Raw genomic sequence first — 18,282 nt, forward strand, 5'->3', positions numbered from 1 at the left:
TAGGGGTTTTTATTTTATTTTTTATTTGAGATATTGCAGAGCTTTCTTATGATACACATTGATAGGGCTTCCGGTAGCAGGCTTTCAAAAATAATTAGAGTGATGAATCATAATCAGAAATAAATGACTCTTACATCTATTAAGCCAGTTATTTAAAAAATGTTTTGATGAATCATGCAACAATGCTCGCAAACAGCGTTATACTTTTTCATGGATATATTTTTTGTTTTTCCTTAGTCTTATGAAAAAAGCTTTTAACACTTGAATTGAAAAAAATATTTACAGCAGACATCACAAATGCTACATTTCAGTTCAGACAGGCAAAGTGATGATGGTGCCCTGCTTTGCCACTCACAAAACATGCTGAAGGTTTCAGATCTGGTTCTATAAACTCCCAATTTTATAGTGTTCAGTCCTGGATCTTCAGTATGCTCCTTTTCTCCAAATCATTCATTTCCTTCAGTATAAGGGCAACACTGTATCTCAGTTCTTGAAACTTTGCAACTGGCACCTGAAATAGAATATTCAGGTTAGAAAACACGAAACATCTTAGGAACTTTGAGTAGGGCATGCCTATGGATAGAACATTCCAGTGTCAGCCCAATCTCTCTTAAAATAGAATTATTTTTTTTTTAGAATTAAGACAAAGGATTTGAGGTTAAGAAAATTCAGTTAATTCAACCAAATCATCTGGGTGAAAAAGAAGAGCAGAGTGGGAAAACCCAGAAATAACAGCTACATAGTACATTTTCTATACTGCCTGATGTGAGAAAGGAAGTACTCCAGAGCGTAAACTGATGGCTGCGGTAGTGAAGTAAGAGAGTCATGCATTGGAAGGAAAGATAAAGACACATGGAAGGTTGTGGAGCCTACAGAATTCTGAAGCAACAAATTCCAGATATTCTCCTTGTCCAGACTTGCAGGAGAAAGGAATAGAGCCTCAAAGCAAGAGACTTAGCAGCAACCTCAAGAGCAAAGAGGACCAGGCACTGTCTATACATGGAAGGCAAAAGATTTTGATTAAATATACAAAACATTTTCAACTGTGCAGGGGACTAATGGACTTGACTTTACCATTTCAAGCCTGAGAAGCCAAATGGATGGGAATCTATTATCTGTTAAGACAGAGAACCATATCTGAGCACAGGCACAGACTGGGAGCAGTGCACAAATGCAAGTACTCACATGAGTACCAACAGCAGTCTAGCTAGTCCCAGGCTGCTCTGCGCTGCACTGTCGAATTTACTCTACTACTTTGACTACATTGAAGACACACAGTTCTTTCAACGGAACCCCTTGTCATATCCTGCCTACTGTAGCACAGATACCAATTATGTGAGAGGAATCCAACATCTGATTTGCATTTTCCATATGCATCAGAAATGCATAAAAAGGCATCATGTCCTTTTCACTTTTGACATACATACAACAAGACTCAAAATGCTGCAATTACCATTGCTTTAAAAAAAAACCCTCTTCATTGTCAGAAATCACACTGCAATTAAAAAACCAAACCAAATCCAAGAGACCAAACAGTATAACTTCTCCCTGTGGCATACACATTCTAAAACTGTTCATAACGGAATCACCTTCTGGACTTAACACTCTATATAAGCCTTGTTAGTTAGCAGGACATTCTCAATGTGTTCAAATGAAAGGAAACTGAAGAGGTGAAGACTATATTTGCTTGCATATGGTACCTTGAACCAAAACATAGGTTTATCCCAAAGAGCTACTAACTGCAGGAAGACCACTCATCAGATACAGAAATCAGGTTTATAGCCAGATCTTTGGCATTCAGATCTAAGCAGCAGCAGCAAAGAGCTGATTCTAAGAGAAGGACATTGTTTGCTATCAGATATCTGCACTTCTGCACATACTGGACAGGCACACCAACACATCTCCACTGCAGAACAGCAAAGGGTCTTCCACAGACTTACAACAAGAAAAACTAAAACAAAACCAAAACAACCAAGAACAATGCCACCAACACCAAGACTTGACGTGATATGCCACGAAATAAAGCCCCAAATCTAAACAGTACTAGTTTTTATTCTCATAAGTGAAACTTACCCTGTTGTAAAGGGTTAACCTGAAGTCCATGGCATCATTTAAGTTCCATGGAAGACCTTAAACAGAGCCTAAAGGATGGTCTGAGCTAGACTGTCCACAGAAGGGTGAATTTGATCTTCTGTGAAGTGACACCCTCAACACTTTTCAATGTAGCATATAATTTGTGCCTTCCTCAACAGCTGCCTTCTTGTGCAGCCTTGTAACAGTAAAATCAGTGCTCCTCTTTCAACCCACAGTGCTTTGGTGCTTCCTCCAGACTACTAACACATGAACTGAAGCCAAAATCTTTACAGAGTTCAAATGTAAGAATGCCTGCTGTGCACTGAATTCTTGTACGCACCACCACGTTATTTATAGAACAAATAGCATTCCTTTTCAAAGGTTAAAAACATGGAAGAGTTTATGCCATCTTCTGGTAAGCCTTTAGGTACAGTATCGTAAATACTGCCACTGACTAATTCTGAGGTAAAAAGCAAAGAGTTTGTTTACTTTCTTTCTGGCAGCAAGAACTGTACTGAAGAAAAAGAGAATAAAACTACCTCTGCCACAGAAGAGAATGTTACCATTCTTTACGAAATGTAGGAGGTTTAGAATTGTATCATGCATTATATGAACTACCCCAGTAATTTTCCTGCCCTCAAGAGCCACCACCAGGTCTGAAGGTTACAGTTGATAACAAAACCATATTTTTTAATCAAACCAGATATTACGCAATAGTGCTTTTCAGTAATTAATATTCTTCTAACAAATGGTTTCAGCAAAATGTGTGTAGGAACAAGGTATGAAATTAGTTTGGTTGGCGTTTCATTATATATTGCATGCAGCTACCCTGAACATGAAGGATTCCAAAGCAAACCAACCAATGATAATGCACTGTTTACAAAAGCTTTAATATTTTAAATAGTATTTCAACTTTCTAAAAAGAACTTCAAATGGTTTCTTTTTTATTTATTACAGCAATCAGACTTACTTCAAAGCGATGAGCTGTCCCATCTGAAAGCTTCATCATCATTAGAATGGATGGTTGAAGTGCACGGGCCAGTGAACTGAAATTATTTACATTATTAGTATTACAACAATAGACATCAGCAGTGTGATGGGTACAGCATTTTACATTAACAAATTAAGATGTTCATGTAGGCTTTACATAGAACATGAATAATTTCAATCACAGAGTCCTGTACCTGGCTGGCTGGAAACTCATGAACACAGGAGTCCCGTCCAATTTACCTCAGTATTGAGACTAAAAATTTTTTTAATAGTTTAGTAACTGCAAGTTTAGGAACGTCATTTTACATAATAATCAGTTTAGTGGAACTGTGACAGGGATAAGAGCTGACCGAGTACTGCTAGTAATAATGCACAGTTTTCTAAGTCAGTTTACCATGTTGCATTAATGCTTTCCAACCCTTCATACTTTCAACTGCCATCTCATTTGGGAAATCAAGCTCTTCCAGTCTTCATCCTAAATTTGCGGGTTGTTATTTTATTTGATGACCCAAAGAGGGGAAATGAGTCATTTTTGAGCAGCTTCCATCAACCGATGTTGCCAAAGCCTGCTCAGGTACTGACAGGCGTTACAGCCAGAAGCCATACCTCTTTGCAGAGGCTGTTGCTGGATGATAAACAAGAAATCCCAGGGGGGAGGTTGACTGGAAAGGAAAACAAGAGGAAGGAAAACAGAAAAAGATAATGTGTTGTTGCTCCTGTGTTGTTTGGAAAACAAATCATAGGATTTGCTTCCAGCTTGCAAGCATTGTGCCTGAGGATGTTTATCTGTACATTTTGCTCTCTTATAGGTAGATTTTTTCTGCATAGTGATACCTGTGCGGTGCTTACAGCACTGCTCATCGGAGAGTCACCTGAACTAGTAACTTGTGGCCATTACAATTTTAACTTAGGAATCTTTTTTTCTTGATTTCAGGAAGACTGTCCCCAATTACCCACAGGCCTCTCAGCTATGGCAGCAACGAGACTGCACTCTCCCTCAGGTGCAGGTATTCATGAATGCAATATGAAGTCACTCATGCTAACAGTTTGCAATACTGACAAACACTGGATCATCTTCCAATTTCTTTCATGCTGGTCCATCTTGGTTAGAACTAGACAAAGACCAGGAACAGCACAGACAGCTGGTTTCTGTTTCCTTCTGGGTCCAGCCAAAGATCCATCCCCCAGCTGCCTTTGCTGTGGCAGATGGCAAGAAGGTATCCACTGCAGGCACAGACAGGATGATCACAAAGGCCTTTAGTCCTGACTTCTACACTGTTCAGAAAATCCCCTCCATATCTTACTTACCACTTAATGCTACATGCCAATCCCTAATAGGAAGATACATTTTAACACCATTAATATTTTTAAGCAGCACAAGAAGACTGTTTAATCTTGAGCAAAATAATTTCTAGGGTCATGCATGTTTCTCTTTTATACCTTGTGGATATAGCTACGTCCACTCTCCACTTGAAGTCCTGGATACTCGGCAGCCTACTTCCTTGTACCAGAGCTGTGCCTTCGGAAGCAGGACGCCTAAAGAATAAATCAGAAGTGGGAGACTGAAATGCAGATTCATAAAAGAAACAACAATCTAAAGAGAAAATAAGATTCCTCAGAACAAACCTGTCCAGAACTTGTTTCTCTTCTACATCTATCCTCATTTAGAGAGGTCTGAATGAGTGAAGGTTTTGCGTATTTAAGACAGCTGTGCTCAGATTACCCACTTTTCCTATGTGTAACTATGGCCCATGTTAAAAAAAAGACCAAGTGACTCAGTGTAATTCCAGTAAACTAACGTCACTACAAAGTTTAGTACAAGTCATTATGGTGGCTGGCATATCTATTATTTCAATTATATGCAACTGTGAGGCACAGAAAGGCATCTGCAAATATACCTTTACCTTCATGCAGATCCAACAGGAACAAGCAAGCAGGAACGAGACAGATGACTTGACCAAAAAAGTTGGAATAAGGTCACTGTGCTCCTTCAGCAGAAAGCATCTAATATTAGGGAGCAGCAATGTTTTAAAATATAATATTAGGGTGTACTTTGAAACATACTTTAAAAGAAATAATCACACAGTGGTTCTTGCTAATCCAACATAATTTGCAAATTCTGAGTTCCTTACATAATGTTCACTGCCAACCTCAGAACAACCTTCAGGATTTTTGTCTAGTCTAATGTGTAAGAAGCCAAGGACTTTATTTATTACTCATATTGCAGGAAGAATCAGGCTGATCAAACCTCAGTTTATTTCTGCAAGAAAATACAGTTGACAGCAATTAAACTTCAGATTGTTGACAATCTTTAAAATTTTAACAGCATCTAAAGCTCTGGGTAAGTAAACAAGCCAAATCTGACACAAAGACATAACAATCACGCAGTTTTAGATATATATATGCAGAAGTATCTTCAGAACGAGGTCACTGAGCTGGTCCATTTGGGAGCTAGCGTGGACTTCATGTTACTTACCATATTTTATAATTTTTTTTTTCTAAACATCCCATGTCTCTGGAATTTATTTACGGTACATTTCAAAGCTACTCCAGTACTCCCGCTAAGGGCAGGATAAGAAACATTACATCCTTTATCCGTGGTGCTAGACATAATCTAATTACAGACTTTACATCAGAACGGAATCCTCTCTGAACAAATCAAGGACTGTAGAAATGACAGTCTAACATCCCTACTCAGATTCTTGTTTGCCAGTTAGCTGGTGCCTTTAGAAACTCCCCAGAAAGAGTAATCATTTGATAAGGTATACAGGAGTGACAGGCTGAGATCCTCCAATACTCTTCCATTTAGCAAAGGCAATATAAGAAAGAATTTATCCTTTTTTGGGGGATGGTGTCAGAAGTGACACGCGTTCCTAATACTCTGGTAAAGGCATGAGCAGAAAAAAATAGATCAGCTGGTTCTTACTCACTGTCAGCTACTGGAGAGGAAGTAGGTCACCACAGCTGGGTGCAACCACGAGGAGCTGGAGTCTAGAATGGTCATTAGCGGGATTAAACAATAAGAACAGGCCTTTCTCTCAGTGGCAAGCTGCTGCCAGAGTATTGCTTAATTTGGGGAATACCTAAAAATAGCCACACTGCTGCTGCTTCCTTAAGACATCCTAACTCCCATCAATGGAAGACAGTCCATTCAGTACAGCACCATCATTTTGGGGGAAGAAAGAGCAGAGAAAACAGGAAGATGTTCTCGTTAGTGGTGGTGGGAAAGGTCAGCAATGCCCAAACAGAGGTGAAGCTTCTGATTATTAAGCTATGGCATTTCTGTGGCCAAACCACAAAGTTTAGTTCTGGTCAGGACTGCACTTCAGTACCATTCCCTCAGAAAAGCTCATGGCTTTTATAGTTTAGTTTAAGCTTCCATCAGCATCTTTCCAGCTTGGATAAGATCACAACTGGAACTGCAAGAATCCTGTAAGGATAACAGAATTTGCATAGTGGCCAACATACATACAGCAATTATATGGGCCATTAATCAAACCATTGATTTCTAAGAGGAATAGCAAAATGGAACACAAAAGACTCAATCAATCTTATATCCAAAACCTATAGACTATAATCACATTTTGTAAACACTGTGCCAACAGTTGCAATACAGTGTCAGCACACAGTGCAGAAGGCAAAGTTAGAACAAATGAAGCACCATGGATCAGCTAGAGACCATCCAAATTATACATGGAAAGGATGATACACCTAGTGACAAGAGCATCATCTGCCAAAGGATGCGACAGAATAGCACTCAAAAATGAAAGATCAGATAATCTGGAGCAGCAGCTGACCTAACAATATCAAAACTAAAGACAAATTCCTGATGGTTCCCTCTGCACATAACAAGACATGCCTAGCAGGCCACTGAACAGCAAGAATGAATAAACTGGTATGTGTGAAATGCTGACAAATGGCACACAGAACGCACCCTCCTGGTAGAAACAGAAGTAGAAAAAAAAGCGACACTATTTTTAAAAAAATGCAGTACATATATTATAAACATACAAATGGGAAAGAAGGGGAAGTTTGGGTTATCCTTTCCCTTAAAAAAAATGTTTTAATTTCATGTAGTTATTTGATGGTGTCCATGTGGCAAGTTTTTCTTTCCCTTTCAGTCTATATAGCTTGATGGAACCGTAGACACACAGAAATAAAAATGTCAAATTTCCAGTACTTCAGAGCTGTTGTTTAGTGAACAAAATTGCTAAAATAGGCTAAGATGCCAGGAAAAGTATTAAAAATGGATTTTTCTGGGTTATCTAGCTCATACTGAATTTTTGATCAGATGCTAATACTTCTCTTATCATCACAATTCTATATATTTACAACTCAATAAGCATATGTATGATTCAGTGTTACATTTAAGATTATAAAAGCAGATCTGTCTAGAAATCAAATCTGAGGTACTCTTCTCTGGTCTCAAAACACAGAGCAAGATTACACTGGATAATCACAGCTTTCGAAATGAGGAAAAGCTAAATTTTCCAGCATCGTGATTTCACAGTAGAAAACAGACAATCATGCATGCTTCAAATGACATCTAAATTTATCTTCTTTTTCCACTGCAAACAATATTTCCACTTTGCAACCATGAATTTTGCATTCTTAACACCTATAATTCAAACAGAAGAGCAAAGAAAAGATGAGAAGGCTGAATTTATTTTTACTCCAAGAACCTTTAGTTTTAAGCTAAGATCTTAACCAAGGAAATGAAAAATATTTTTAACGTTGGTAGCAGCATTCAGACCCTTGTGAGGGTAACTGAAATACCACAACTATCATTATCATGATTCCATGCAGAATAGCTGGAGGAGCGTTGGGTTAGTGATGCTATGTGCTGAGTGACCTCAAGTTTCAAGGATGAAAGTTTTGCATATGCAAAAAGTTCAAGCAATTTCTAGATGTAGAATAAGCTAAATATGGTTGAGCAGAGAACCATATAGAAAAGGGAATCCCTAGAACAGACAAAAGAGATAGGCTGTTTAAAAAGTTCTTGATTTAGTACTTCCTCTGAAGCTACTGAGGTTTACTGCTTAGAAAATGAATTACAGCTATGAGAGCACCTGATATCTCACACATGTCATCAAGTCACCCAGCGTGAATTCCCAATTCCACTGTACATTAAGACTTGATTAAATGCTGTCTGAGAAAGTTTCCACGAACCACAACACGTAGAAGGCATGTGTAGTTTACCTCTCAACAAAGCAAGATCTAACTTGCAATTATAACGATGATAAAGATGCTTAATTCTGCAATGCATTTTTCATCTGTAGGTATTGATGCACCTTACAGAGGCTATAGAACATTATACAAACTGATGGGAGATGATCACAGAAAAACTGAAAATTGTCACGAAAGCTACTTAGTGTATATATAACCATGCATGATGGACATCACGTTATGTTGAATCAAAATAATGGGACAAATCTTGTTCTCATTAATTTAGAGAATTTTTCTGTTCCTTTAATAGGACTGGGATTTTTGTCAGCAGAGCTCTGTGAAACCCTGCTGGCTGCACAATGCGTGATACATGAAGATACTAACCTGTTACCAAAGACTATACTGGAAAAATCCGTGATGAAATCTTCTGGTATCCTTAAAGAGAAGAGTGATACAAAATAGTTAAGTGTTTCGTAACCACAAATATATGGCCTTAGCTACCAAAAAAAAAAAATAAATCTATTATAGAACACAAAAAAAGGCATCAACATTTTCCATCTTCCATTGCTTAAAATTGCCATCAGCTCTTATGTAAACACTTCAGCATTCATTCAGTCTAGGCTCTCAAAAGGACAGCCCATGTTTTTATATCAAGAACCCTAAAAACTGTATTACATCTCTCTGTCCTACGTAGTATGGCAACAGTGAGTTTCAGAAGAACCCAGTATTTGCTTAACTTCTCACAATAAGTCAAGAAAAGTTCTACTGATAGCTCCGACAAGTGCAGAAGGCAGGCTAGCAATGCATGCTTTCAAAAATCCCAAACCTACACATTTTATTTCACTTGAAGCATAATGAAAAGAAGACAGAATTAATACCTCCCTCAAAACTAAAAACAGAGGCCCTTGTATCTAAGATTACTTACAAAAGGAGCACATCTAACATGGGGAGGGCAAGCATAAATTTGATGAGTACCACGAGAACTGGCTGAATAGACTAACTCACACTCCATCCACCCCATGCCTCTCCACTACTTTACCATTCCTCCGATGCTGTTATTGCCTTACAAACAAGCTGCTGTTGATTTTCAGTTCAATATATCAGGCTGTGAGTTGCAAAGACTGCAGAGCAAACACTACCCATTCAGCTGCCTTTGCCACAGGAACAGTAACCTCCTACAGAGAGGCAGGTTGGACAAGTGGAAGAAGTAACTACTGCTGCCACAGTTAAATCCAGCACTCAACATGAATCCGTGCCCAGAGACATTACTCACCAGTGACTTGAGATACACAGCGGTATATCAAAGAAAAATCAAAGCAAACAAGGAAGTTACCTGTCCTAAAGGGCTTACAGTGTCTAATGAGGGGAGAAAAAAGAACTCATCGACTCATGCAGTGGGAAGATGAAACAGCAGTTATTAGAGCTTGAATTCTTAATGGAAGAAGTGGGGTTAAAACACATTTTTAAATGGTGCTTGGATAAAACTGAATTCATGTTAGCAAGGTAGTTATCTAAGGCAAACTGGAAAGTGAGGAGGAGGGACTAGACAGTGCTTTTTTGATTGCATGTGTGTCTGTCTTTCAGAGGAGACAAGACTATTTCTGCAAACATTACTTATATTTTCCATGTGAGTGTATCACTTAACCCACCCTAATGATGTCTAAATGCCCTCTGTATGTAGTGGAATAGCTGGAGTCAGGGTGTGTAATATGATTATTATGATACCTATCACAATACCTGTTCAACTGTAAGAGCAAGTGTTATTAAAACTGAAGCATTAATGCTACCTTTGAGCTTGCATTGTTTTTGCTGTGCAGTTAATGATTTTGCTGAAAATTCTGTTCCTGGCTCGAGCAGCTTGTACAACGCCTGTCACACACTAAGCAGATCAGACACAGAACATGGCACAGCTCAGGCCTGAGCTACAGATGGCAATCAGTTTTCAAAGGAACATGTTGAGGAAGGGACTCAAAGGGTAAGGAAGAAGGTGTGAGGATGTCTTAATCCCATGTTATCGGCCTGAGCCATAAAGTTACTAAACAACCTGAGAGGGGAGGGAAAAACTATCACCCACAATTCAGAGTGAATTTATTCTCACTGGCTCAGCTAGTGAGGCCAAGAAATAGAAGGTATAGAATAGCAACCCTGTGAAACCAGTAGTATTGATCTAATTAATCAGAAGTGGGCACGCCTCCCAGCCTCTCTCTCCACCAAAACTAAAAGACAAGACCAACTGCATCACCAGGAAATTGAGAATTACAAGACTTTATATGGGTGGAATTAGTCCAATCTTCGGCTTTACTGAAGGAAAAAAAATAGAATGCACGAGAGGTGAAAAAAAGGTAACCTGCCCAAACACTGTGTGCCAATAATGTCAAGACACTGTCGTTCAATCAATTACACGTGTTCTTCATGCACATGATCACAGGATGACCCACAGGAGTCACTGCGGAAGGATAAGTGTCTGAATGTGATTAGTAGATGACTTACAAACAATCAGGTATTTAATCTTCAAACCCAAGTGCATTGGGAAACATAGGAAATGACACTTCCCATAGGAATCAAAGATGCTAAAGGTGCTACCAAATTGACTAAGTATCATAGCTTAAGAGTAGAATAAGCTATTCAGTCTTCTAAAAGTTTACCCCTAAGGTGAAGAGAGCTACTCACAGGAAATAAGACTGTCAGAGAAGAAAGTTAGGAAGAGTCCCAATAATGTGAGACTCACGGGAGCACAGCAGCAACAAGCAGTACATAAAACATACAAGTCTGCAAGCAACACAAATGCAGTTACCTGAACTATTGCTACTATACCAGTCATGTTAACCAGAACAACAACACAAAAAAGATTTTTCAAGATATAAAAGATATAAAAAAGATAATCCAGACTAAAATGTGTCTTCATAGTTCCACGAATAATTCATAAAGTGAGAAAAAACCCCACAACTACAAAAGTGTAAGGCATTAAAGTGTGGTCAAATGACAAGGATGGGGGCCTGGGAGTCTGTATTTCTAGATACAGCCAGTGACTTCTGGCACCCCTGTATACCTATTTTTTCCACTGCTCAATAGAGGAATATTCACCTACCCCAGAGAACTTGGCATGGAACTTCTAGTGATCTTCATTATTCTTAGTCACACTGAACACATTCTGTGTGTACTTCAGAAAGCACCAACTCCCACTGGGTCAAAAGCAATTCATCAGTTTCTTACTGACCTACTTTAACCTGGGCGTGAACTCCATGACATGGCAGAGGAAGCAGCTTGCGTTTTAGCTCACAAGACAAAAGGCGGGCCAAACTCCAGCACTGAGCTGCAGACAAAATTGTATCAACTAGCATGGCACCTTTCATCACGGCCCCAATTACACCCCAATTACAAGTCTAAATCCGCAGCTTTAATTTGCCTGAAGTTGCTCATAAAGTTATGCTTACGACTCTGCAGAACAGAGTCTGAGAAGAAAGCCAATTTGCAGGTTAACGGACAACTAAGGATGAAAAAAAAAACAGAATGAGAAAAAGATCTATCTGTTTCTCCCAGGTAGCAATCAGAATGCTAAGAATTATGGGAAATTAGCATTTTAAAGCAATTGGGTCTCAGTGCAGAGATTTCTCTATAGATGAAAGCATCAGCTGTTGTTATTCTCTCATGGCTACTGAATATAGAAACAAGGTAAAACCTATAAAGATTATTAGCATCTCATGTCTATTAGGATATGAACTTCTATTCAGAGATACTCTGAACAGACTGATACAGGTTTTGCCTAAGTCTGTAACAAATGCGAGGCTTTCTTGGATCGTGGGCAGGACAGATCATAGCTGAACAAGGTGGTAGGATTTCATGAGCGTTATATCATTGGCCTTTCAAAGAAGAAAAAAAGTAGGGCAGTTTCTTAGCTTCTGAAATGTTACCACTGTCTTACCAAACATGTTAAAAAAATATTGCAGGGCAAGGTGGGGATGGCAGAGAGAAGGTCACTCACGTTTGCATAACCTACATTACAGACTAAATTAGACCAATCTCCCCAGCATGTGAAATTTACTGCTCATGCTCAGTGCTAAATCAAGTCTTACACGACACCTGTTTTTTTCCTCTGGCTTCACGTGACATTTGGCAACAAATGTATTATGTGTTATTTACAGGTAATTTTTATACCAACTTTGTTGTGTAAAAAAGTTGATTTGGAGAAGCAACGACATAAAAGTCACAAATAAAAAACAGATTAAAAAAACAGGCATACCTGAGCTCCTTTAGGTCTTCCTTAAAAACCTAGAAAGACAAGGAAGGTGAAATTTTACAGGATGTAGTCTTGAAAGATCATTTCTTACCTAGTGAATTAATAGTGGTTACTTGCTTGGTATCTCTCCCCCAAAGTTTTAGTCTTGAGTGACAGTAGTTTTGAAATGACAGGTTACATATTAAGAAGAATTTCCAGAAGTGCTCAATCAAGTTATGAGAAACTAACTTTAAATCTCTTGGAAGCCTTTATTTTTGAAAACAACATCCTTGCCATTTCTTTTATGGAACTATCCATAACATATCCTTTTTTTAGAGTAATTATCTGCCCTTATTCTCAAATATGTTTTGCAGTAACTTGTTTATACTACGACAACCGAAAGGAAGTGGCAAAAGATAAGCTCTGAATACTAAAAGCATACTTCCACTATGTTTCCTGCAATACATGAGCTTTCCTAGTATACCTGGGTAAATAAGAAAACAGTATCTTAAACAAGAGAGTGGTGCCGGAAGTGGTTTGGTTATATAAAAACAAAATGAGAAAAGAAAAAATGTAAGGTATAGGAAATAAAACATGAAAAAGGAAATAAAATAGCCACAAAGAAGGACTAGGGGTTGGGAACATGGCAGATGTATACACATTCACACAGAACATCCATAGTATAAACAGAAATAGCACTTTCTCCCAATTTCCGCTATATTGTTCTGGCCATAAGACCTTCCTTCCTCTATGACAAAAGTATGAAGAAAGGCAGGCAAACAAATATGAGAAACTGTAAGTGTGGACAAAACGAGTGGTATGTGTGAACACACATTTAGGGTAGAAGAGAAAGTTGATGCCAATGAAATAACACTTTGCAATGGTTTCTTTTGGGGTTTTAATTTAAGAGTGAAAACAGGTACAGTAAACAAAATGCTAAAGCAGAGAGATATACAGGAATATCTTTCCCAAAGCTTAAATACTCTTCCAAAAAGTTCACTGTAAATCTACCCAACAAGTAAAATAATAAGCTCTAGATTTTCAACAGTTTCTTCCAACCACTTTAACTCAGAGCAACATTTTTACATGCAGCTCCCCACACTGGCAAATAGAGTTTAGATGGTAACTCGTGTCTAATGCAGCTTTTAACTTATCAGGACTCCAAGTACTCCTAGAACTTACTTCTTGTTTGAAAGTTGATAAGGGGAGTCTCAGTGCTTCTCGGAGAAGGGTATACATGCCAGAAATGAGGAAAGCAAGTTGCTCTTCTGAGAGATTAGTGCTTTCTGCAATCAGCTTGACAGATTCCTTGCAGTCTTTTCCTTCCAAAGCATTAACAGTGACTGTGAATAAGAAAGCAAAGCAAGATAGCTTTAAAAAGAGGAAGACCGTGAACATTAACATAAACATGTCTACGATTTTACTTGACTTAATGTACTGGCATTTTTCCTGGTGTGAAACTGTCACTTCAGATCTCTGTAAATACACCTGATCATCCACCACCACAAGTCAGTCTCACAACACTTTACCAACGGAACTTCAATGGATTAAGCTTTTGCATTGTAAAATTGAAGACATTTTCACTGTTGAAATTTGTTCCAGTTGGATAATGCAAAAAAAAATATAAAATCATATTCATCACTCACGAGTACAAATCCAACTTGAGCTTCTATCAACAAACTTGTTCACATCAGAAGTCTGCCACAGCTTAATTACACTTCTGATACACAAGATAAGAGAGTATTGAGATAATAAACAATTCAACACTGTTCTCCAACATTTTACATAATTAATTTATCTTGCAATGTCAGCAGAGACAAAGGATTAAATGAGGAAGGAGACAAACTAAATCTTCAAGTCTTGTAGTTTGCCAATTGCTGATAATACAAACTTTAAAGGAAATTACTGTTAATCCATGTGGCAATATTACACACTAATAACTGGTGTGGGATTATCTCAATCTCCATTATTCAGTTATTATTCCTTTTTCCATATACGCACTGGCTTATATAAATTTCTGTTGTCATGTCAGCCTCTGTCCTGCACTCTGATAAGTCTGCATGGACTGCAGGAGCCACAGCAAGCCCCACTGTGGATAAAAAAAAAGAAATTCTCTTTGCTTTTCACATTTTTAAACACACACCAAATTCAGTGGCAAGTCTTTGATCATTCACGTGGCTGACTGAATTTGTCCGGCACTATCTGCATGGCAGATTTCACAGAAAGTAGCTAGGATGTGTAAGATGCTAGTACCAAGCTTTCCATGCTGTCTGAAAAAGGTTCTGCTCTACACCAACAAAACTGACTTTGAGAAGAGTCTATTTACTGGGAAGGGCAAATACAGCTCAGCACTGAGGCCTGTCTGCTAGATCACGCACAGAGCAGGAAACAGGTTGCTGTCTACCTACCTACAACTTTGATCTGTTTCTTCAAAGAACAACAGGTTTTTAACTAGACAGCTTTAATGACAATATCGATCTTCCTTCTGTTAACCAACCTTAATAACTGGTTAAAAATCCATGTCTTTTATAACCTACTTGCATCACCCTAGAATACAAGATTTTTACTCAGTATAGCTCAGGGAATCTCAGAAATGTCAGCTATAGCAACACATCCAACAGTCACATACCAAGAGGGGGAGAAAGAAAAAGAATAACCCCAGAAAATCTCACTGCTGGGCCATTTGCTCCTAGTAGAAGACGCCTGTGGTCTCGAACTTATACTTGCAGTTTAGCAGAGCCTGCAATAACACTGGCTGGATAACCCTGAGACAACACTACGTGCAGTTTTTACATTGTGAACTGAGCAGGCATATGAAGCAGTATCTCATTTTTTATGTTAGTTATTATTTAGCAATAGAATAACAGCAACAGCCTCAAAAAACTAACTTGGTGCCAGTGCAATTTATATATACTTTATTCATATCTATCACGTCTTCAAAGACTTCTGAACCTTCAAGGGGGAAAACTGCTGTCCTGCAAGTTGTTAATCACAGAGCAGCAAGAGCAGAAGACGACTGGAGATTTCTGCCAGCTCTGCATAATCTGGAGGCTGGGGAACACGGGCACTGGGTGAACCAGTGCAGTAGGGTTACCTGCCCTACCTTCAGATGGCTTTGAAGGACTGTTTGCTCCCCCTGCAGTAGGAAGCATTTGCTGCACACCTAAATGTAGGCGATAATTTACACCAAAATTAAACCCAGATGGGGTTTAGGACACGGTCAGACTTCCTGGCTCTGATACAACTTTTTGGACTCTGTTGCCCCTGCCCTAGACAGCAAATACAGTTCAACATATGTATTTGCTTTTCTCCCAAGTACCTCTGCCTATGCGTAGCTTTATTACTTTATTGTAAGGAAACCCTGGATACATTCCTCCATTTCTGACACCGTGCAGCAACACTTAAAGAAAACCAGCTACCAAAGGCTTTGAGTCCTCACTGACTCAAATCAAGAAAAAGCCTGAAACGTGCACATAAGGGTCGCCGCAGTTAACTCTATTCTCAGCTGACCACAAGCTGTTTGCTCTTCCCTTTGCTTACTTAGTGATTATTTTGCATACAATAACTTACTCAACTGAGTAACTCTGATTTTGGTGGTCAAATGTGCCTTGAGAAGATCTCGCTTGTCTTGCCTTACCACGGGGAGAAGCCTCACAGACCCAAACAAACAGCCAGAGCATTTTCAATCTTAGAGCCCAACTTCAGCGAGACACCTGCACTCCGAGGCTCCTCAATTTTCTCACGCACATTATGGAAATATCCGTGGGGTCTCCAACTTTCACAATCCAACAGTGACTCGACCACTGGCCCTGGGACCATGGCTTGAGAGACGAATGGTTTTAACAGCAGTCAGTGTGAGTGTGGGGGCCACCCGCAGCTGCAGAAGTCCGTACCTTATTCTCACGGATTTTACAGAATTTTACAATACAATCAAGAAAACCCACCACTTGTATTTAACCCTCGGCTTTCACTTCCCGAAAAGCGTCCCAGCAGAGCTGCAGCCCTGCCCACGCCCAGCACAGGAGAGCAGATCCCCCGGCTGTCCTCGCCTTCCTCGGAGGACCCACGGTTTCCCCGGGGGAGGCGGCGGGAGCCCCTCCCGGTCCACACCGGGGAACCCCGAGGCAGGAGGAGCCCCGGCCGCACGCCGAGGACAGGCCGTGCTCGGGCCCTACCTTTGAGGAGCCGCCGGAAGGTCTCCTTGCCCACCTCCTGCACGCCCCGCGCCATGGCCTCCACCTCGGCCGGCACCCGCGGCCCCAGGAAGCCGCCGCCGCGGCCGCCGCCGCTCTCGCCGTGGCCGTAGGCCGCCACGGCCGCCTTGCCCACCGCCGCCGCCATGGCAGCGCGGCCCCGCCCAGCGGCCCTCCACCGCAGCAGGGGGCGCTGTGCCGCTCCGGCGCGATGGGCCGGCGCCGGAAGGACCCGCTGCGCTGGCCGCAGAGGCTGAGGCGCGTCCCGGGACCGGCTGTTTATGGCGGCGCTTGCGGCTTGGCCGCTGACTGTGTGAGGCGCTCGCCTCCTCCCCGCCACCGCCGGGCCGCGGCGGAGCCGTTCCCGCTGCCGCCGCCATGACCGAGGAGCCGTACGAGAAGTTCCTGGCCCCCGAGGAGCCGTGCCCGCTGCTCTCGCACCAGCACCCGCCGCGGGGCGGCAGCTTGAGCCTGAGCGAGGAGGGCTGTCTGGACGTCAGCGACTTCGGCTGCCAGCTCTCGTCCTGCCACCGCACCGACCCGCTGCACCGCTTCCACTCTAACAGGTCCGCTCCGCGGGGACTCCCGGCCGCTGCCCGCCCGGCGGACCGAGGCGGCTGGGCGGCGGGGGGCCGAGAGGGGCCGGGGGGCACGGGGCTGAGGCGGCATCCCCTCACCGGGCCCGCCGTCGGGCCAGCCCTGAGGCGGCGGCGGGGTCGGAGCTGCCCGTGCCGTAGGGCCGTGCCGCCTCCCCGCGCTCCCTGCCCGGTGTCACCGTGCCCCGGCGGCGGCTGCCCCAGGAAGCCCCCTCTCAGGACCCTGCTTGGGTCACGCATCCCTTGGGCAGGGCTGTGCGTGAGCTTCGTCTGGTTCTGGCTAATAACGTCACAGTGTAATCAGTGTGAGCTTAGTCGATTTTTAAGATGTATTTATTCCTTTCCAAATTTCTTACAACAGCGATTTGAGTGCTGTAGGATGGGCAACTAGAGAGCAGCGTGCTTTGAAAAGCAGGCCTTGTGCGGACACCAAGCAAACCTGTCGAGGTTCAGAATGAGTCAGGTGGCTTGGTGACTCTGCTGATTCCTGCAGAAGGGTTTCCATCCCATGCTACTAATTAAGGGCAGATTATTCTGTCTAATTTGTAGAAAAGGCCTATTCAAAAAATGCAAATGCAGCTCTACAAAGAAATTCCAGTTGTACTTATAAAATCAAACCCAAACAGTCCTGCTTACCTAACAACCTAATTCTGCTACTATTTATGCATAGTATTAAGCTTGAGTATAGCCACAGCTTTTTTTGAGAACAATTTCTTAGATTTCAGTCTTGAACATACATGTGGGATAGTTTTAGTTATTGTACCAGGTTTGCAAGATACTTTTACTGGTTTTTAGTATTTCTACTACACCATAATGAAGAGTTAATTATAAGGTAACTTTCCAATTGAATTTGTATGAAATCATGGGAATTACACTTTAAAAGTGTCATTCACAAGGGCAAGCCCTTAATTATAGATTCTTAAATGATTCAGCATGAAGAGCCTGATCGAATATGATACACTTGCATGATCTAGTTCTTGTATTGTAAGACACGGTTGTGACATGAACAGTAAGACATATTGGTGGCATATCTCTAAGATGAATGTGC

At 41.1% G+C, this 18,282-nt stretch overlaps 3 protein-coding genes across 8 annotated transcripts in view; 2 read left to right on the top strand and 1 right to left on the bottom strand.

Moving 5' to 3' along the window:
• The window catches only part of KIAA1210 (KIAA1210 ortholog), a 120,294-nt gene extending 110,280 nt beyond the window's left edge, over positions 1 to 10,014 (top strand). For 4 of the 6 annotated variants that reach the window (XM_074600288.1, XM_074600289.1, XM_074600285.1 and 1 more), the window contains exons 14-15: positions 3,998 to 4,070; positions 8,540 to 10,007. The gene's annotated coding sequence lies outside the window, so the exon portion shown is untranslated. Of the gene's footprint in view, positions 1 to 3,997; positions 4,071 to 8,539 lie in introns of all 6 variants that reach the window. The other 2 variants (XM_074600287.1, XM_074600286.1) reach the window with 2 other exon arrangements.
• COMMD5 (COMM domain containing 5) lies at positions 1 to 17,033 on the bottom strand. The gene is given in 10 exon segments (XM_074600298.1): positions 1 to 511; positions 3,044 to 3,119; positions 4,504 to 4,599; positions 8,614 to 8,664; positions 12,470 to 12,498; positions 13,628 to 13,788; positions 16,621 to 16,808; positions 16,810 to 16,849; positions 16,852 to 16,972; positions 16,974 to 17,033. Coding segments are annotated over 10 exon segments (909 nt in total). The 5' UTR covers positions 17,019 to 17,033; the 3' UTR covers positions 1 to 409.
• FAM199X (family with sequence similarity 199, X-linked) overlaps positions 16,852 to 18,282 on the top strand; it is a 12,892-nt gene continuing 11,461 nt past the window's right edge. Inside the window, exon 1 of the mRNA XM_074600297.1 lies at positions 16,852 to 17,204. Coding sequence (XP_074456398.1) covers positions 17,017 to 17,204 — 188 coding nt within the window. The 5' untranslated portion in view covers positions 16,852 to 17,016. The remainder of the gene's footprint in view (positions 17,205 to 18,282) is intronic.

The sequence above is a fragment of the Larus michahellis genome, chromosome 9 (assembly GCF_964199755.1).
Source record: "Larus michahellis chromosome 9, bLarMic1.1, whole genome shotgun sequence".
Lineage (NCBI taxonomy): Eukaryota > Metazoa > Chordata > Aves > Charadriiformes > Laridae > Larus > Larus michahellis.